This window comes from Phalacrocorax carbo, chromosome 12 (assembly GCF_963921805.1).
Source record: "Phalacrocorax carbo chromosome 12, bPhaCar2.1, whole genome shotgun sequence".
Taxonomy (NCBI): Eukaryota; Metazoa; Chordata; class Aves; order Suliformes; family Phalacrocoracidae; genus Phalacrocorax; species Phalacrocorax carbo.
In genome coordinates, this window is record NC_087524.1 from 9726923 (window position 1) to 9749460 (window position 22538).

General features: G+C 35.2%; 1 protein-coding gene across 3 annotated transcripts in view; it reads left to right on the forward strand.

The window, feature by feature from the left end:
• Positions 1-22538, forward strand: part of SLK (STE20 like kinase) — a 49356-nt gene that overhangs the window by 9919 nt on the left and 16899 nt on the right. For all 3 annotated transcript variants that reach the window (XM_064464089.1, XM_064464090.1, XM_064464092.1), the window contains exons 2-8: positions 12560-12724; positions 15075-15123; positions 15879-16028; positions 18592-18664; positions 18881-19075; positions 19770-19851; positions 20835-20963. In XM_064464089.1, coding sequence (XP_064320159.1) covers positions 12560-12724; positions 15075-15123; positions 15879-16028; positions 18592-18664; positions 18881-19075; positions 19770-19851; positions 20835-20963 — 843 coding nt within the window. The remainder of the gene's footprint in view (positions 1-12559; positions 12725-15074; positions 15124-15878; positions 16029-18591; positions 18665-18880; positions 19076-19769; positions 19852-20834; positions 20964-22538) is intronic.

Below are 22538 nucleotides of genomic sequence, written 5' to 3' on the forward strand. Positions count from 1 at the left end.
AAGAAGTGAAAAAGTAGGATCGTACTACAATAGCCAAATCCCATTTATTGATTGGTGTTTAAAATTTGCTAAACCTTTATATACTGCAGAGAGCTAAGTGATTGTTACTTTAAAGTGTCAATCTTAAAAATAAGTCTGTGGTTGTTTTTTCAGAAAATCTGAAACTGAAGGATGCCATGACAAGTAAAGGGACTTCATTATCTTCAGAAATAATTTTTCTAAACTTGCATTAGTGCAGTTGTTCAAAATGAGTGGGTGAGAAGAGAGTAGAAGGGCAACTGCACAGTCTGCTGAAGTTTTCTTGGGAACCATTACCCCAGCACTTAAGTTGTGCCTACATCAAAATACTTAATACGAAAGCAATGGTGAATCCCTATGCTAAGGCAGAATCGTTTTTTAATCCATCTAGCCTGATAGTGAATTAAAGACTGTCCCTTTCTTCATATCGAATTTAACATCATCTTAGATCTGAGAGTTTCCTGTTTAAGGAGGTCTTTAAAGAACTGGTTTTTTTTTCTCTAGAAATGTTTAGTCATAACCATGATTCAGAAGCTGTGTTCTGAGGGAAGTTATTGTAACTTTGTTAATGATACAGTAATAACTTGGCAACACTCTTTGCACTGGAATTTATTCTTTCTTTATCTTGTAGGTAATGGTCCTTCAGACACAGGATTTATGCTGTAAAACCAAAGCTTTTCCCTAGCACGTGCATAGATTTCACATTATAGAAGGTGACTTTTCACTTGTATTTCAAAGCTCTACTTTGCCAGGAAAAGAGTTAATACTTTGTAATCAGAAGGCCATAAAACCATAATGGAGAAATGTCAATTGAGTGCTTCAGCACGAATTACCACGTTGCAGTAAACCTTCATGTCCTTCACAATTTTTGTCTCCATTGGGCTTTATTCAACCAATCTGCTGCTGCCTTTATTTTGTGAAGTTCAGTCATGTTCCTGTCCCACCTTCAGCTTTTCCTGTTTGAATTGAACAGGCCTAACCTTTTTAGTCCCTCTTTTGTGTAAGACAACTGCTTGACCCTTTAATAATTTTAATTGTCCTTCTCTCATTCTCTTACTTGCTTAACTTCTGCAGATGCCAGAAATCTTTCAGCGAACTGTTCTACTTTTCGGTACTGGATAGTCATGGGTCAGAACCATAGGCTTGTGCAACTGCATTACACTGTGAAAACTGAACTGTGGTCACTGGGAAATACGGTCAGAAGAGGTCGAACAGGAATTATCCCCAAAACGAACTGGAATCATTCCAGTAATGTGGAGCAATGGGTACTCTTAGAGTTAAGCCAAGCTTATATTTTTACACTAGTGAACATGCACTAGCTGACTTTATAAGTAACCTGGAAGAAGGAAGCTATTTGTCTTACAGTCTGCTAGTCTGCTTATAGTCTGAAAAATAGTCTGCTATTTTCCATGTCTTTGGGGTGGGAAGTCTGAAAGCTTAAGAATCACCATATAAACAAGAATGCTGTCAAGTGTTTCCTATTGATTGACAGAGATAGCTGGGGTACTTGAAAATGCCTCCTTTGCTTTTGGCTGTAGCAAGAACTTTAAGCTGTCTCTCAGTAGCAAACTTATATGTTCTGGTCAGCTTAATAACCCTAGAAGTTGTGTGTTAATTTAGCATGTGACATTTAAATAAAAACAAACAAACAAAAATCCCACGTAGCTCCCCTAGCATTTAAAAGTGAAATGTAACAATGAGCTAGTGTACAGGCTTGTTAACTCTATTTCGGTGATCTCTATTTCAATGAAACTTCTTAGTTGTTAGTGGCCCAGCATGGGACCTTACTTTTGAGCCAATGCAATATGGAGTAGATTGCTTTAAATCTCTGAATAGCACTGAAACAGTAGGGAACTGCAATACTAAGTGAAACAGTAAGGCATCTTCTCAAAGTGGTGCATTTCCATAGCTTTAGTAAGTACAGAAGAGAGTTTTGAATGACGAATGATGAGTGGCTGGGTCTTTACCATGACTGTTTTCCACAAGAGTTTTCAATGAGGCAAGTCAGTGCAGCCAGAGTTCTGGCAATGTATTCCTGTTACCACCTCCTTCCTTGTGACAGGTCTGGTGCTTGCCAGCCCTGTGATGATCTGCTTCAAGGAACTAAACCACCCAAAAGCTGATTTTGCGTGTAATCTTCTTGGCTTTCTGGACCAGCTTACGGGAGAGCCAAACAAGCGATAGTGCTGATGTAAGGGAAAAGACAGTGTCAGCATTGGCTTAAACAGCTATAAAAGAAAAGCATCAAGGTGGCATATTGATATTCTAATGTGGTTAAGGTGTGTCAGATGAATGCTTTTTGTCAGGACAAAAGGAAAAATAGATGTACTTGTGTTATATAAATAATCTGCTGTTAGCAACAGTACTGGTAAAAAGGCAGTTTTTCTAAATGCTTCTGCTGGTGTTGTTATCAGCCAGTAGTTCTGTCCCTTTGCATCATGGACATCCATGCTAGCAGAGTTTTGTTATGTAGGCATATCTTTTAACTGGAAATTTACTGAAAGTCACTGTTCCCAGTTTTCTTTCAGGTGGCGATTCTTTTCTCTGCTTTAGATATGCTGCATAACTGTTAGAAAATAATGAAAATTTTATAAGACTTTTGGCCTGAAATTTACCTGTATGAGGAAAGTACAGAAACAGAATTGAATTTCAGAGTGAGGAGAATGTTTTGAAGCAAAAAATGGCTTGGATTAATTTTCCAAAAGGAACGGAATTCTGCATTCCCTCTCGCTGTGTAAATACACAACAAGATATAGCCCTCTGCTTCAGAAAGCATTCAGCCTAATGAAAGAATAAAAAAATAAACATCAGAGAAAAGGAGGAGTAGGGGGGGAAGCCTTGTCAAAGAAAACTACTTCATCTCTAACAGCTATGCTGATGCATCCTCATTGCTGACAGTTCTTGGGGACATGGGCAAAATAAAGGTTTCATAATTCCATTAAAAGTAACATTGCCACACTATTAAGAGACAAGAACAATACTTCCTCTTGAACATCTTGTGTGTTTAGCTGTTTGCAGCATTTATCACGATGCTCAGCAGTTCTGTTGGAGGAAGAACATTGTTCCAACACTATATGAAAATCTATTGATATAAGCTTACAAGTTCATTAGTTGCAAAAGTCTGAGTAAAGCAACTGTTTTTCCTTTCCATATTTTGTGCATCAAGCTCTGCAAAGAGAGTTGAAGTATTTTATCTTGATTTATTTGTCTGGATTTGTTTTTAATAATTTTATCTAGAAATGCAATTATTCCTGTGGCCATTTGTACTTATCACTAGCATATTAGGTAAATTCTTAATAAATTACACCGATCAGTAAAATGGCAAGCAGCAAGTGCAAAAAACATCAATTTGAAAAAGATTATGATCAGCAGCATGCTTCTAAATTAAAACTTCTTTTGAAGTCAGCTGATAAATAATAGGATTTGCATTCATATAGTTTCTCAGGGTAGGCAGTTTTCTTAATTGTTGTTTAAAATCATCAGTTAACTGTTTGGTTTGTTGTTCGGTTTTTTTGTTTGTTTTGGGGGTGTTTTTTTATCTGAAAGGCAACATCAGAAGCAACATGTTCCACTACTGTGCTGCATATGAATGTTTACTTACAGAACCCAAGACGCTATTTTTATGGCACTTGAATAGCCAATTTTCAAGGAATACCAAATGTTTACTCAGATGGCTTTCTCATCTCTTGATGTCATGTGTGCAGCACAAAGATAGCTAGGTCATTATAAACTATGTGAGGCAACTGTTCTAACTTGCATGTCAGAAGATTTCACTTTGTCTTCATGAGATGGTATGTAGCTTTAGAGTCATTACTTAAGACTCACAAGAAAACTACTGGCAAGTCACAGACTATAGAAGCAATAAATAGCATACATCATCATAGTGAATTTTGTAATTAATAAAATTAATTCTGGAACTGACTTGAAAATAATTTGTTTACCTTACTTTACTTACAGTGAAAGATGCTGGCTTAACTATGTTAATGTCTTCTTTTTATTGTTGCTGCCCTTGCAGTTGTTTTCTGTTCAGCTTTTTCAAAAACAAGTACATAAGAAAGCAATAACTTCCCTCTACAATTCTAAGTTTTCTGTTATTTTAAAAATACATTAATACAATAAAGAGAATATGAATGAGTTTCTATAACTTTTACTTAATAAACAGGGCCAGTGTTGTTCAGCTTTTTCATGAAAGCTGTCACAAGCTATGCTACTTCCTTTTTTCTTACTTCAGAAATAGGGGAAGTTTCATCTCAGACTAGAGCATGCAAGGAGCAACAGAATATATGCTTTGATAGTTTTGCAAGAGCTGTTGCCAGTTTTAATGTGGTATTGATGTAGTCATGTTTCATTTCCCACTGTTACAACTGTCTTTTTGTAAAATACTGAATCTTAAATGGCCTATATATTTTTCCCTTAAATATATGAAGTATATTTATTGTTCTTTTTAGCAAGGCAAAGAATGAAGTGGGGTGATAATGCTTCATCTCGTTTTATTTAATCTTACCCCTCTGGCTATTTAGCTGTGCTCCTTGCAAGTCTTGGATGTGGTTCATGTTGCAGTATCAAATTATACAGAACCTTTTCCCAAACTGCCCATATTTTTGAGCTAGTAAGATGTATACCCTTTAAATGACAGTTAAGTTACTTCTGTTATATCCCATCATCTTCTACAATAAATACATAAAATAAATTGTCTTAGCACAAGTCCTTAAAAGCCTGCCTTCTGCTCTATGAAATGTAGAGCTTTTAGTAACATTCTTTACTATTTTGACAGCAAGTTTTTTTAACTTAATGACTGTGCCACATTTCACTTCCATGACTATGTAGTTTCCTTAGTAACGTTTCAGAAGGCCTTTGTTGAAGGGTTCTTAAAGTCCAAAGAAATTGTCATTTTTCTTTCTTTATTATTTTGTTGACTTGTTAATTTCCAGTTTGGAAAGACAGAATTTTCTATGCTCAAGTCAGATGCACGCTATTTTTGTTGTTTTGTTATACATAATAGCTGTGCTGGGTCAGCAAATGGCTGTAGCCAACTTACATCTGATCTGGCTAAAGGCTCTGGGCAGAGGAGAGCCCAATTTTATTTTATAACGTAACTCTCAGGAACAAGGTAAGGGGGAACTGTGGGCTTAGCTGCTTTATTTAAAAAAAAAAACCAAAAGTATTCTAGGTTATTCTACGTTGATACATACATCTGAATGTACACCGTGTAGTCTGTAAAGTGCTAGTGAAATAAATTACTTAGTGCTACGTGAAGTCAAAATGCTCTTGTATATCTGTTTGCAGAAAACTAGAGAGTTAGATTTTCCAACTCCAACTGTCTCCCTGGGAAAAGATGTTAGCAGGAGTAACACTGGCTCTCTGAGCTCCAGCGTCACCGAGAGAAATCTCAAGTGAACTAAAGCATTGTTACAGATGTTAAATGACTGGAAGCAAGATTATAACATAGAATCCTCCCAGGTAAAGGAATCAGAGGTTTTGAAGTCCTGTGTTCAAATAAATCATAAGATCATCGAGCAAATAATAACGTTCTCCACTGTCAGCCTGGCAGCACGATACCTTTCTGAAAAAACCAACAGTCTGGAGACAGTTCCAACTCTGTCTTGTTGGTTGTCTTAAAAGTAATTCTAGTGAACTACTAGAAGTAGCAGTTGTTTGATTAAAAAATATTTCTTGATGTCACTGTTTCTTGGAAGCATTATTAATTTCTGTCATCTGGAATAAAGGTGTGTTTATTGCTGGAATAAAGAATTTCAAGTTGTAGGGACAAAATAAACTTGTAAATTAATAAGTGATAAGCATTATGGCTTTTTTCTAATGACCCAAGACTCAATAAATAACTGCAGGATATCTGTAATCCAAGATGAAGATACAGTGGGCTACTGTCTTTCCTGGGAAGTTGTAAGTCAGTTTGGGGCTGACACTGGTGCTGGATAAAATGGAAAAAAACCTCTGCTGGCAACTGTTAGTGTCCTCTGCAGATGAAAGATACTGGCAAAGCAGGTTAGCACTGCAGGGGTAAGTCCTAATTTGTCCCACCTCTCCCTTCTCAAGTATGGGAGTTGACTGTGATGCAGAATTGTGTATTGTATTATGTACAGTTGTTATAACTGAATTTGGAAAAAAAACCCACCAGTCCTTTGTGCTCACACATCTGACACCTCTTAATGCTTTAGTTACCAATGTTTCCCTTATATTGTCAGCTGGTTTTCCCTGTTGCTTTTATGAGCTATCATGCAACAAGAGAAGGGAAAATAATTGTGTTGTTATAAAACAGCATAGCATATTTTGGAGATTTTCTTGCCAATGTTTACCAATTTTAATTTTTTTCTTATTTATTCAATTTTTTAACCAGATTTGGTTAAATAAGAATGATGCTAAAACCTGATATAATCTCCTAAATCTGATATAATATCTACTAAAACCTGACAAAATCTTAACTTTCCTCTAAAGGACTGTTTTGGTTATTTTGCACATACTTGCCAGTTCAACTTTAGTACTTTTCAAATATGCATATAAATATTTCATCTGATTTCAGTGACACAATGCATGAATCGGGATGGTAACTCTGCTCAGCTAGTATGCAAATACCACAGAATTAATGAAAATACATAAAGGGAATCATGAGTTTAAACATGAAAATTATATTCTATACCACTCCCCAAAATAAGTTGTGGAATCCTCAGAAACCAACTATGGAGGAAGCAAAAGAACCACAATAAGTACAAAGTACAAGGATAATGTTAAAAGAGTGAAGTTGTCATGGAAACAGCTCCAAAACTAGTATAGCCGCAAAGGCAGCACCAGACCACAGTATCATAAAGATGGACTTCAGAAGTCTGGGTTGAGCCCTGGTCACCGCTTTGTTAGTAATACCGTTTGCTTGTAGGAGATAGAGATACTTTTATCTACACTTCTATTTCAGTATCTTTTTCTCTGGCATTATACATCTCAAGTAAAAGAAACTGTGTGTGGTAGGTAGTTAAGATACATTGTGCAGGCAGGGAAAAATGTTGGCTGATCAGTGTAGTTTAAGGGTGCATCATCATCTTTGGTAGATACTTTCATTATCCCTGAATAGTTTTTTTGTAACTGTCATTTCAACAAGTTTTAGTAGGTATAACTGAAGTTAGCTGGCTTTTAATTCCTTGGACCAACCATATGTACAACTAAACGAAAAACTGAAATTCTCTGGAGTTTTTTTTATTACTACTACATTTTCAAACATTATGCAGTGAAGACTGGTGCAGAATAACGTAGCTTCTTTGAAATGACTGGCTTATCTTAATTTTGAGAAAAATGTGGAGGTTGCCATCTCCTTCATTGGCCTAACTCGTAATTTAATGGAAAAACCTTGTGGTTTCATAATTCAGAGGTAGCTATTTGCTCTTGAATTCAAACTTGTATTTTTAATTACATTTCTCAGCATTCGATGTTAGAATTAATGCTTCCTTTTATCTGATTAATTAAAGTAGACTTTTTCCCCTAAAATTCACTAATAACACCTTCCCATGTTTTAAAAAAGTTTGAACACTTGATACTGGTCAATCATGGAGTTTTAGTTTCCAAATGCACAGGACAATTTTAAATTGGGTATAGTAAATTTATACACAACACAGTCCAGTGTAGTTTTTTCAGTAGGCCATACTACTGCTTAAAGATTTGTTTGACCAGGCTGTTAAAATCTGAAATTACAGGGATTTTTTTTTTTCCTTGGTTCATATGTTTAAGAACACCTGAGATCCGCTGCTTTCTGATAGCTCTGAGAAACAGCTCTTGCCTTTGTGTTGTACAAGGACAGTTTTTCAGTACTGATTACTCAGACACCATCAGAAAGCATGCATGGCGCTAGATCTGACAATCCCAGGTTTACACAAAAATGTAGCTTTTTACATGTAAAAGCACCTTTTGCTCAATAGGGATGCATGTATTTTTCACTTTTTGGCAACCTTGATGACCTATGATTATCACTATAGTTTTGTTGAAAAGAATGAGTCAGAAAATAAAAGCTTCTTAATTGATTTGTTTTGCTGCCTGCAAAACATGCAGCGTGGTTATATAACATCGGTAGAGGTATCAGGAAGAAAGGTGATGAACAATTTTTTCTCTCCTATCTCAGTTTTATTTCCTCTTGGCTGAACAACAGATGAAGGACATACTTATCTTTTTTCACTTTTAAATAGTGTTTGATTTTTAGATATCTACATGCTACATCACAGGAGGGTTGCTGCACAGTTGGGAAGGAAACATGCTGGTGACAGGAAACTGAAACAGCTCCTCACAACCAAGGCTTGAAACTTCATGGGTTATCTCAGAGCTGTAATCCTATTACTCTGCAACTGTGGCTCTGCTCTCCCTGCTGTCCATGGTGGGGAATATACAATGTCTTGGCTGAGTGCCCAGACAGTAAACCTGCCTTTTCATATTCTGCTATCAGCCTCTTAAAAAGCTTCTGCCTCTGGACTTGTATTTGGATACATGATACTGTATAAAAATCCAGGACCGATATGGAGGGGTTACTAATTTCATATACTCACAGATCCTAGCTTTGTGTAGAATGATGTTCTTATCTCTTGTACTGACACGTTTTCAGATGTTTACAGCATTTTTGTGTATTAGATGTTATTGCCATTTGTGAGGGATTTAGGTTCAGAAAGTAATTTGCAAGTTCTTATTTACAAGATCATATTTATTCTATGCAAACCTGCAATCCGTCTTTCTAAAAGTACTTTGTCTTAGAATTAGGAGAATAAGAGTATTTTTCTATGTGTTTTCTGCTAACAAGACTGTGCCATCCATTAAAAGAACCATGCTCTTAATACAGTTTCCTATTCCCTTGTGCATACTGTCTGTCTGTAAGTTAATGTTTGCTACAGTAACCTTAAATATATAATACAAATAGAAGTTTTGGTGGAAGGATTGCAATATTTATGTATTGTTGCATATATTAGTTAATAATATCTATTCCATATCGCATTAGACACATCGTGGGGGAACGAGTTATTGCAATTCAGTTTTCAAACATTGTGTATGAATCTTTTAAAAAGATTAAATTTTGTTAATGCAAAGAAAGAAAATCTTCCCCCTTTCTTCCTTGTCTCCACATAAGGCAGTATTGAACCATAACCATTGAAGATGCCAGTTTGGATTTCTTAGTGTATGACTGAAGCTTAAATCACCTGTCATGGAAGCAGAATCGAATGTATTTAAGCAGAGCATTTGGAATAGCTTGAATTGGTAGTTGAGAGCTACAGTATAGGAAGAAACTGCTGGGCAACTCGTACAGGACATGTTTTGAAAGGGCAGAACTTCTGTGTAACATGAATGAACATTTAACTTTAAATGTTCATGTACCCGAATGCAAAATGAATATATGCAAATCAAAACTGCATCTACACAAACAATTTTGCTCCTGCTCTGACCTTTGGAGAATGTTACGTGGCAGAAGAAAGACTTCAACCAAAGTCCAGAAAAAACAAATGTGCCCTCACAAAGCTGTAAATGCTTTTTGTTCCTCTTAATCCAGAGGGGTTTTTTTGTCCCCATAGAGTACAGTGCTACATAAATCTTACGTGTGAACAGTAAAATCCTTTCCTACACAGTTAAAAAAAGCATATTTGTTATGTGCTGCTTACAGCACATGACATAGATGGGTATTTATTATAGAGTGCATTGTCGGGTGGAGATGAATAATGTCTTAGTCAAAAAGAACTTTAAAATCATGTTTAAAATATTTTATTATTATTATTTTCAAGTGTAACTTGATGGATACTTAAAATGTTTTATCGCTCCTTAGAAATACCCAGTGGAAATATGCTAATTCTAAAGCTAACTGGAAAAAAATTCTGGCTCTTGACCTATGAAATTTTACTATCTTAAGCCAGAACAAAGGAGAACATTTGTTTTGTTTATAATTGTTAAGATGCTCATAAAGATAATCATACTGTCTGTATAATCACTTCTGGTTTTTAATGAGGTGTTTTAATAGAGCTACCACAAGGAGGAAATAAAAGAAACTTATTCAAAGCAGATTACTAGTTACTTCAAGCAAAAGTATCTGGGAAAAATCAAAACACAAAGTACTCTGTCAATAGTAGAAAAAAAAAATGGTATAAATGCAGCAAGCTCCCTAGCTTGTAATCATGCACACTAATTTACCAAGACCCCTCTCTTTCTCTCAAACGTGAAACTGAATCTGAAAACAGTGACATCTGTTACAGTTACCTGATACAGAAGTTCTAAATAGTTTTAATTAAACAAAATATTACTACCATTATATAGGTTACATGCAAATTTTTGTAAAAATGAATTTCAGAATCTTTTTTGTATCCTTCTTGTAAGGTGCAGTGGAGAGTGTGTGGCCGTGCATATTTCAAAAAAGTAAATTTACAGTTAATATTTGAATTCTTCAGGCAAGTGCTTTAACAACTGTTTTTCTGCACATGTAAAGCTACCAAATCTAATTCTGTTGTGGAGTCAGATACGTGTTTCACCTTTCACGTTTAATTTACAGTGCAGCTCTAGAATAGGAAGGTTGGTCTTTCATTCTTGCTATAAAACATGAAACAAAAACATACTATGTTTGTGTTATTAGGCAGACCTTGTTCATTTTATTATTAGAATATGTGTTGGAAAACGTCTCAGTAATTTATTTTCGAGTAAACAGATCCCTTATCTTTGTTGTTAAAAATGGGAGGGCAAATATTGAGGTTGGGAACATTGGTTGTTTTTTATTTTGGAGAGGATATTGAGATAAAAATAAACGTTACAGAAAACCTTTACCCTCAACATGAGATGAATCAGCTAAGACTATGCATGTAAGAGTGTTTTGCTGTTACTGCTGTTTTACTGAATGTTGTCATAAACGTTTATCTGTAAATCTTTTATTCTCTTTTGCCACATTGAGATAACTATTTATGGCTGTAAAAGTAATAATATTTGGTACTTGGAAGTCATTCTTAAGAATTTTTACTGCTGTCTCATATCAGCTTTTATCTGGTATTAGTATGATGAGATCAGGTGACAAAAGTTAGGTTTTGGGGTTCTTCCGGTGTCCTGGGCTCGTCACAAGTAAGTTTGGGGCCAAGATGCCCAGTGCAGCAGCCACACCAGCAGAGAGACGGGACGAACTCCCTTGTGATGCTTCACATCAGAGTCAGAATTGCTCCTGCAGGTTCTTGTCTTTCGCTGCTTTGGAGAGAGCCTATGTCCCTACTCCTCATTTAATGCCATTTGAAAGTCAAAAGCTAGGTGGAGTAAATCTAGGCCTTTTTCTCATGGACTTTAGGTATAATTGGTGAAGTAGACTTCAGTCCTACAACTTCATTTAGTCAGATGCAAAAGGTAACCACTGGAAATGCCTTGACAAACTAGTGTTTTTATGACGGCTTAGGAAAATATACCTCCTTGTTTAAAGTTTACTAAATTCCAAGTTACAGTATTCCTTCAAAAATAACTTGCAAGAGAACTATTAGAAAGTGTGTATGATTTTGTGTGTGTGTATATGTATACACACGCATATAGGCTGTGTGTTTGCTATTTGCTTTATCCCCCACATATTAAAAAAAAAAACAACAAACTCAGTTTGCCTAGTTTTGCTGGATTAGTTTCTCAGCAATATTCTGTGAATAAGTATTTACAGCAACTGGTTCCTGAAGTTTTTTGCTATTTAAATAAAAGTCACCCTAATTATTTGTAATTTCTTATGTTTAAAAAAAGGCAAAGAATATTTAAATGCAGACCAGAAATTCCCTTTTTTTTCCCCTTTGGTACCCAAGGTCTTGTTTTCCTTTTGCTTTTCAAGTCAGAATCTTGTTGACCTTATCACTACAGCAGTTCTAGCTCCCTAGTCTTAAGGTGTGGACTAATAAACTAGAGGCTGGCAGCATTTTCAGCATGGACAACTTCAGTGAGTAGCCATCTATGGAACTGCTCCGAGACTTCTGAAGCAGAGAGAGAAAAATACCCAGACACATTAATGGTGGTTGGCAGCTTTGTACCATGGGAGCTTGAATACAGCCCTGGCTGGAGAAGAGCGTAACGTGCTGATTACTGGTAGAGAATCTGTTTTTCTACGTGGCTTTGCGAACAGCTGTGCTGCCACAACGTGGGGAGTGTCAGAAGGGCAAGAATGTACAGTCAGAAACGGGAGGGTGGAGGCTACTTAATACTCCTTGACAAGTGTTAATAGATAGGTTTTTAAGGAGCAGCACAGAACTTCATTTTAGGAGTAAAAAATAGTAACGACCCAAAGCTATTAACTTCATGATGGTTTAAAGAAAGTTATGAGAATGAAGTATTTTTATATTCCTGTCTTTCATTGTTTCTTAACCTTGAGAAAAGTTATTAAACCCTTTTTATGCTAGAATTTACCAGGTCTTTAATATGCAAGTATTCTCTTTTTGTAGAGAAGCAAACTAAAGGCAGGAAAGTAGTACAGAAATAACAAGTGAGGGGGTTTTTGTTGGTTTTTTTTTTTTTGCTGGTGACAGTTTTCTGGTGAAATTCACATATATGTGTTTGCTGGGACTTCTCTTTATAGGCTCAGAACAAAGAAACGAAAGTGCTGGCTGCTGCAAAGGTGATTGATACTAAATCAGAAGAAGAGCTTGAAGATTACATGGTTGAGATTGATATTTTAGCATCCTGTGATCATCCTAATATTGTTAAGCTCCTAGATGCTTTCTACTATGAAAACAATCTGTGGGTAGGTATTTTTTCTTCTCTAAATGCTTTTACTTATTTCAAAAGGTTATTGAAGTTACTTTTTTCCTTGGCTTTATTAAAGTATCATTTGTCAATCACAGTTCTTCTGGGTTGTCACTATTATGATAACTATTCAGTTTCAAAACTGATTTGTAAATTGTGAGTATGACTTTTAGGAAATTGGCACTGTAAAATCGAGCTGCACTGAGTCATTTGGTCAGGAGTTTGAATCTAGAATTTGGAAATTAGCAGTTCATTTTGGTGCATGGAAAGAGTTCTTAGTGCTTATTTGTAACAGCAGGACTCAGACTTTAATTACGTTAGCGCAATTAAGAGTGAGATTCAGAATCTGCAGCTGAAAAATAAATAATGTGCTGAAAAGGTCAGCCTGTGAAGTATGTATTTTAGGTACAAAGGAATGTATTGGTAACTTCCAGGAAGGACAGTTTACCAGGACTGGAACCATAATTAATTAGTTTACTTAAATTCTAGATGCTTGTACATAGAAGTATAATGGGCATACGCATGACTGTACGTCACTCTTGATATATCCTGTGCACTGAATAGCTTTAGCTATGAAAATAAATTTTTTTTCTTTTAGGTAATCCAATGCAGTATTTGTAAGTGCTTTTGGGATTGTACAAAGAATGCATGTTTTTTTTAAAAAGAGTTTATAATTTAAAAAGATACCTAAAACAAGTAAAAGAAAATTTCCTTGGAGTCTTACAAATATGCTTTATCCTTTAACTGTGAAAACAATGAAAGTGTAATACCATGTTTCCTGATGTCGATTTATTTTGATGAGCTTTTTGAAGACTTTTTGTGATCTGAATTCAGACTAAAATGATATTGTATAAAACAGTGGAATAGTGAAAAAATTTCCATGCTTAAAGGTCAGCACGAAAGCAAGTATGCATAAAGGCAGGATATGAAACTGAGTGGATAGGCTTCACTGACCCAATAAAGAGAGGAGAGGAATAAATAGTTTGAAAATAAAATTGCAGCTATAGAGTTACAGTGAAATGCAGAGGCATGAAAGAGGCTATAATGATGTGGTAAGGAAACCGATTCAGTGGAGGGGGAAAAAAAGAATGATAGCCGGACATAAAAATATGTTTTTGCTTTACAGTTTTAGAAACACAATTTCTCTACCAAAGAGGTCTTTGTCAGATTGTCAGATCAAACAACAAATTTTAGAGAAAAATGCTTGATTTGTAATTTCCCACACTTAACTTACTTGGCAGTAGGTGTGCAGAAGCATGTAAATGGAATAATGGTTTAAAGGATTTACAGAGTTACATTATATAATACATTTGTTAGTAGCATTGTTGTGAGGATTAATTATAATAGTAATTTGAAGTAATATGTAGCATAAGTGGTGGAGGTACAAGTATTATGGTATAGGGTATAATTTGAGGTTTCCTCTTTAATGGGCAATTATATCCTGATTTTAAAAGTACTCTAAAGGAAAAAATGAAGATATTATTTCCCTGCATATTGACTGTCAGGATTCTGACAAGAAATACTCATTAGCTGTTAGACTGAAAATTATAATTTAATGTTTAAAGTTCAAATTAAAGAAAAATAAGTAAGGAAGGGTGGCATGTCAGTCTTGCATGACCTTTCCTTTTCCTTCACTCCTCATTCCCTATGTCTACCCTCTTTCTCCTTTGTGTATGTTCTTTCTGTCCCACATGTCAGCATAGTTTGTCCCCAAAATAGTTGCAGTTTATTTTTGTTTCAAATGGAAACTGAGAACTGGAGATGGAATTGCTCTATCTAGTATTATTAGAATTTGGGATAAAAGCCTTGATATACTGTAGGCGTCAATGAAAATGGAGGGAAACGAATGTAAACATCTGAATTTACTCATTTTCTGTAAATTAAGAGTGATTTTTCCATATTTTCATCTCATCTGAAACAATAGAGGAGATAACATCTACTACTGGAAAATCGTGTAGCTCTTGGACTTTTCAGTCAGAGAGATTGTACTGTAGAAGTACAGTTTAATGGTCAAGAAATTAGTTTGTGGGGATTATGTAAATCATGTTACAACAAGTCAGATCCAAGCTGACTGTTTTATTATAAGTTTTATTATTCTATTTTATCTTTTGATTAAAACTTCTGTTTGAGGACCTCCAAGCATTTTTCAGATAATTTGCTTGAGCAGCACAGCCCTACTTTTAGCTGGGTAACAGTACCAGTATTTTGCAGGGGTCAGTGAAATAATTTGTCAAGGCCAAATAGACTGCAACTGAGGTCTCCCAATAATACTCCCCTAATCAATGGTTCAGTTCAGCAGAACTATTTAATTGTAATTTGTGTATTCTTTTTTCTTTTTATATATACAGATCCTGATCGAATTTTGTGCAGGTGGAGCAGTAGATGCAGTAATGTTGGGTAAATAAGTTGTTTCAAATAATAAAATTAGTAACATCTTAAAATTATATATATTTTAAGAGTTTTTTCACATGTATACTACCTTGAAATGCAAATATTTATGTAATTGGTGTGCTATATGTATTCAGTGTTGGGGTTTTTAAACTAGCATTTACACCTATATGTATGGACATTATAACTTCTTAAGTTAGATTAATTTTCTCTGATTTTTAAAGTGTTTGTTTACTTTTCAAAACACATTTTTATTTTGATCCTTTAAGTGAATGTGATGAGTTGTTCCCATATGCTTATGGAGCTCTCTGCTGTTATAACATAATCTATATGTACCCTTTTCAGGACCTCATTCTTCCCCTTCTGCTGTCATCTTCCAAATTACATTGTGCTAATTTTTTATATTGCATCAGCCTTAAAATTAGTTTTTTTCTGTGATTAGGTGAATGCTAATATCAGTAGAGAAAGGATCTAGTTAGTCTTTAACATCTCAGCATACATACAAAAGAACCGATCTCTAAACTGTACAGCTTTTTCACGGTTTGGATGGATAGGTATACATAGTTCATAATGATGAGGGGTTTGGGTACAAGGGATTAAGTTTTTACTGAAAGGAGCAAATATTTTAAGAATGAAGTGTTTCTGATATACAATGTTCAGAATCTGGCAGATTAATTTTCACATATAGCTCTGTACTGATCGCTATGAACACGTAACAACATAAAATGCAAAAATGTTGTTATTTCTGTCTCTTTCTCTTGAAGAGCTTGAAAGGCCATTAACAGAGCCACAGATCAAAGTGGTGTGCAGGCAGACACTGGAAGCATTGAACTACTTGCATGAAAATAAGATCATCCACAGAGATCTAAAAGCTGGCAATATTCTTTTCACATTAGAAGGAGACATTAAACTAGGTAAGCATGTTGCATATAAAAGTCTTTCCCAGAACTTTGCTTGGTCTTGTAATTGTATTTTCCTTATGCTGTAGTTTGGCAGAGTTCAGTATCTATTTAAATGTCAGTCTAACAACAAGAGTTTTTTTCAAATGCAAAGGGTTTGCTACTGTGAAGAAAGAAAGAAAAAAAAAAAAAAAAAGAAAAAAAACCCCTTGAGTAAATGTCCTAACTGTACTTGGCACATCTTTCAGACTTGAAAATCAGCAGGGGTAGGAGTTATATCAATATCTGTACCAAGTTGCCTAAAGTCAGACACAGGTCCTACTGTTTCTTAGTATAATGTTATTAATTTTACTTATCTTTACTACGGTAACATCAGAGCTTCCTTTGGAAGTTGTTTAGAAAATGAACATCCTTCACAATCACCATAAACCGGTACTTAGTACTGTTGTCTCTTCCATTACTGGGAGAGAGAGAGGTAATAATCTTTATTATGCACCTTAGTTTTTCGATGCCTTTTGTAATTGTTTGTTGCACTGACATTAAGCTAGAACAGTCTGGAAGAAAATTAATACCAGCTTACTACTGTTGATATTTTTTTTCAATCTGAATTTAAGCAGTCATCCACATTTTCCCTCTGATGTGGTAGGAAATCCATGAGGATTCCTCCATGAAGAGCTGACAAAGGACTACTGGTGATGAATAGCATCCCTTCATTCAGCTGGGAAAAGATAGGAATTGTGTGGGTCCACTTTGTTCAGGGCTTCATCAGGGGCAAATGTGTGTAAGTTGTCAGCCTTTACAGGGGCTCCACCAATGTCATAGTTCCATGGCATAGCAGCTTGCATTCAGGTTTCAAACTTCTCTCTACATCATGTGTGTGATTAGTTGTATTTCTACGGATGCAAGTTACATAGGGGGTAAAGGTAAGGAGAGTCAGATGATCACCACAGTGAACTGGAGCTCTAATTCCCAGCCTTGCAACAGATGTCCTTTTAAATATAAGCAAGACGTGTCCAAATTCAGAAATATATCTACTACCTAGCTCGTGTTGATCGCGGTGTGTCTGCAAGGTGTAGTGCATCATCTCTGTTAAGAAGTTAAGCGTATTTAAGAACCTGCTTTGCTACATTGATCAGTTAAGTGTATCTGTGCTTTTTGCATGGATTTCCTTGGACAAGATTATTACTTGTATATATAATACTTGCACGTGCCTTTCCCTTCATACACAAAGTACAGGTAACTTTACTGTTTTGGCTTTTCTTGAAAGCCTGAAGATGTAGTGATGGTCTCAGTCTCATAGGCATTATAAACGTAATAGAACCACTATCTTAGTTTCTTAGTATTACTGTGAAGGAAATCACAGATCATAGCAAGAGCCTCATGGTCAGAAAGAGAATAATTTGTTTCTGTTAATTTTATTTGCCTCACGTGACCTGGATTATTTTAAGCTTTTGTCAAGCTTAGCTGACATACGGCAGTGTGCAGGCTGTCAGGATACTGCTTTAGAGTTCAGACCACAGGGAGATTTCTTCCACGCATACATTTACTGATATATTCAGGTTTGCTAATTAAGATTAAAAAAAAAAATATTTAGTTTTAAAAAGTGTACAGCATCCCTTGAAAGAGCATTTTACTCCTTTTAAACTATTTATATTTTTATTCTGGTGCACACAGAAATGGGTAATTCCTTGTTTCACAAATACATGAATGGCAAATTTCCTTCATTGCATTTTATTTGTATAAGGATTTGAGTTTTATTATTCCAGTATCTGTAGTCCCTAAAGATTTCCGATTTTGCATTTGGACAAATAGCTCTCTTAGTCTTTTTTTTTCTACAGAGCAAAATTAAGCTTCTCTAGTGTTGAGCTCATCAAGTAATTTTGTACAGATTAAAGATGGCAACATATGGCTATTCTGTCCTTTTGCTCTAATCTGTAGATCTTCATTAAGAAAGTTACATCTATAATAAGCATATAACACTTATTTAAACATCATCTTTTTTCTAAGCGAGAAATGTAGTTCTTTATAGACAAGTAATATTGCAAAGATAAAGTTCATTTTTGATTGGATATTACATCAAAGGTGCATATGCAGACTTTCAGATATTTAATATAAAGTGAAAAGTCATGTGGAAAGAAACTCTCAAGATAAAGGGACAAATGTAGCTTTATGAGAATTTGATCCCTGAAATTAAAAATTGAATGAGTTGTTGAATTAATGAGAAAGCTAATGCCATGTCTGAAGAATACAGCCTTCATAGGCTAAAGAAATTATTTCTAATTAAAATAATTTAACCCGCTTATTCCTACAGTAAATACATGCGTCACTTTTGTCCCACACAACTCAACAGTAGCATTACTCTTTTTTTTTAGCAATGGAGAATAATGTTTATTCAATATCTCTTTTTAGAAATGCTATAGAACCTTGGCACTTACTTACCAAAACACAAATATTTTTATCTCACTTTGAAGTTTTAATACTATAGGAGGTTTGCTCTGGAACATACTTTAAAAGACAGATGTAAAATGTGATATGTCTTCCACCACCCAGTTAACAGCATTTTACTGTTTGCTTTAAGCGGATTTTGGAGTATCAGCTAAAAACACAAGAACAATACAAAGAAGAGATTCTTTTATTGGTACACCATATTGGTAAGTGCGCTGTTTTGCTGACTTTTTAGTAGGAACTAATATCTTAATGTTACCTTTGTTGTTAATATCATGAGCTTCATGCAATATCATGTAAATATATTAACTGAGAGTAGAATGTGCTTCTTAAGATGCTTCAGTGAATGTATCTATTTACAACCTTTTTCAGAACAGATAAGGTGCATTTTCTAATCTGATACTTCATTATTCTCTTTGCAGGATGGCTCCAGAAGTAGTAATGTGCGAGACCTCTAAAGACAGGCCTTATGATTACAAGGCTGATATTTGGTCTCTTGGCATTACTTTAATAGAAATGGCTCAGATAGAGCCACCTCATCATGAATTAAATCCAATGCGAGTGCTTCTGAAAATAGCAAAATCTGATCCACCTACATTAGCACAGCCTTCAAAATGGTCAGTATTTTATTTACAACTTTCCCACCCCAATTTGTAGGTTTTGAGTACGAGGCATGCCAAGATGTATATTTGCTAAATTTACGTACATGGGCATAGACCCATTGAACTTTATGGAACTAGCTTTATGCATAAAGTCAGGTACATATTCTATATATGTTTGTACAAGTACATACATACGTATCTCTTCTTTCACAGTTGGGACTACAGTCGTTTTGTTGTAGTTCTGTATAGAAGCTTCTATACTGAAATATTTTGCTGATTTTGCATTAAAATGTATGCAAAATAGCTTTTTACAAATGTGGTAAAAGATCTGAAGACCATCTGAAAAAGAAAAAGGAAATCAGGTGAAAGGAGACTAAGGTATTTTTATACTAAGAAAACATCTTTAAAAGCCATTATCTGTTTGCTCATTTTAATATCTTTATGTGATTCAGTTAGTGATATAACAGACGGGGTGTATTACAAATCCAGAGCCAATAGTAAACTCTTCTATAAATGGAAAAACATTTTAAAGATTGTATTTGTGCCACATGGGTCTTTGCGTTCCTGTATTATCTTTCTGTTACCCTAAATCAATAGAAGGACCTGGAGTTGCAGTGTAGGTGCATGTGAAAGCAAAAGAGTATTTCACTGTACACTAGTCTGATGTCAAGACAAAAGACTAACCACTACCTGTCTGCTTTTTGTGTAGGTCATCAGACTTTAAAGATTTTCTGAAGAAATGTTTGGAAAAGAACGTAGATGCAAGGTGGAGCGCAACTCAACTTCTACAGGTAGGAAGAGTTAGTTGTTCAGATCTACTGTTTAAAGTCAAGCATATTTTGTATTTTTTAAAAGCAGAGCAGTATTATAGTAACTATCCAAATAATTTCAAATGAAGTGTTCATACACACTCTGTTTTTAACATTGTTGCATCGATCTTAATTTGGTAAAATCTGATTAAATGATACCAAGTGCAGATAAAATTATTTGTTTACATATTTTGATGTAGTATAACTAATTACTTTGCATAAGTATTTATACGTTGATACTTACAATGGATGAAGGAGATATTTACATAAGTAGTCAATTGCTGACAGGTGTGTTAAAAAGCTTTAGTGCTCAGCCTCCCTCTATAATGCTGTCACTGCAGAATAGCTAAACAAGAGTAGATGTGACCAGGTACATTCGATTCTGTTTAACGTCAGCACGCATTTACTTTATCCAGAATACATGCAGCATATGTTGAATAGATTTAAGCAGCAGGGCCAAGGAGAACTTCAGTTCTTGTTGAAAACAACAGGTAGCTGTTTCCTCTTAAAGAAAAATATAGAATTCTATTTCTTGTTAGGTAAAATTGTTCTAAAGACAAAGCAGATTTCTTCTAGAAAGAATATTTCTAGATAAAGCTTATCAGAAAATAACTGTGGAACTGAAAAGAAATGAAACTAATTTCCAGGAAAAATAACTTTTTAAAAAGTCTTTCTACTTCTGTTCTTTGGATTGTGAAACAGGTCAGTATAAATTAATTATTTGTATTTTTAGCAAGTTTGTTAGACTATTTATACTGTATATTTGAATACAAACGTCTTGATTTTTAAAACTTCTGCAGAAAAAATACAGTAGGACAGTTATGATTGATATTAACTGTGAATCTTCAAGTTTGAGAACCAAAATAACATTTCTCTGAAGTTATATTTCTTTCAAGTTATGATTTTTCCCCTGTTGTACCATGAAGTCAGCACTTAATATTGTGCTTATTTTCTATTTTCACAAGCATCCATTTGTTACTGTTACTTCCAATAAACCAATAAGAGAATTGATTGCAGAAGCTAAAGCTGAAGTTACAGAAGAAGTTGAAGATGGTAAAGATGATGATGAAGAAGAAGAAACAGAAAATTCTCTGGTCAGTTTAAAATTTACTTTTAAAAATATGCAACTAGTTTCAATCACCAGTTTCCTATGGAGAGCTCTGTTTCTGATGTGCCACCAAACTTTTGTATGAAGTCTTCTAAGAATAACAACATAAACATACTGTAACCTTATTACAAAATAAGCAGTCAGCATTTTCAAAATTAGCATGTTCTTTAACCCTGTAAGAGCTAATAATGAAGAATGTTATCTAATAAATAATATTATATTTTATTATACATGAGTATGTAGCATAGAATTTCAAAAATCAGATACTGATTTTTATATAAATGGTTTTAAGACAAAATGGCTAGATGAACGAGTAAACCTATATTTGTATTCCGTAAGATGCTTAAAACATTAAGGATGGTATGTGACCATTATGCTATAAACTAAGTTTTTGATTTTACAGCATGGCTGTCAAAGAAAAAAACAAAAGCAAAAAGCCCATATTTTACCATGAGAGGATTGCATTTATGAATGCTTAAGAATCTTAGAATGCAAATTCAGTTCCTCAACGGGCAAAGCCATGAAGTTCAGTGATACGGTAGTAGGTTGCAGAGTATCCAGGTAGTGGCCTTCCTGACTTCACTGGCTCGTGGAAGGGGACCAGTGCATGCGCACAAGAAGCACGCCTCCATTTCCTCTTCACCCCTCACCACGTTAGTCACGTCCCCAGGCTTTCATACCGCTTTCCCTGTCCACCCCGGCAGACCTCCAAGCGCACATTCCCATCAGCTTCCTCCAGGACTTGTTCTCTTATCTCCTGAGGCATCACCCACCGCCTCCCTCGGCTGATGAGCTGCTAAGCCATCAGCCCCCGGGAGGGTTGGAGTGAAGTCCACTCTGTGACTTCATTGTCTCGACACAAGCAGCAGTTTAGGAAACTGTGAGGTAGATGCATTTACATTATTGTGGTAGTCTTAAAAACTGCGTGGAGATAAACACGAAGCTTCTAGAACAATTACATGAAGAAATCTGTTACATGCACTTTTGACTTAAAAGGAATTTTTTTTGTATGCTTAGAAAAACCTTAGGAAATGCACAGTCAAAGCCATGCTTGTTACAATAGCTAACGTAGTAAGCTCCCATGGCAAATCATTGGAAGCCTGATCTGCAAATTACAGGGTTCTAACAGTAAATATAGACAGAGAGGTATCGCAGTCACTTTGAAGAGTGAAAGGGCAATTATGGCTAAAATGATACTTTATTCATATATTCTTCTGTATGTCTGTACGTAACCTGATAACATTCATTCATATTCCAGCAGCAGCAATTTCTACAGTTATCTAACTGTTTCTATTCTAGCTCTGTATTGCCACTTAATCAGATCTGCTGGATGTTTTCACCATTTCAGTGGAGTTTGACAGTGGTTAAAAAACAGAACAAAAAAAATTTCAGTCATTTTAAACAAAGAACACAATGAAAGATGTTCTTTTCGATGAAGCAGAAGAAGGTCTTAATGTTGCATTTTATCAATGCTGCACTAACTAAAGCTACACAGCTTCTTCCTAGCCAAACTGGCACAAAGGCATGTGTCTTTCAAATCCAGCTGTAGCTGGGACTACCA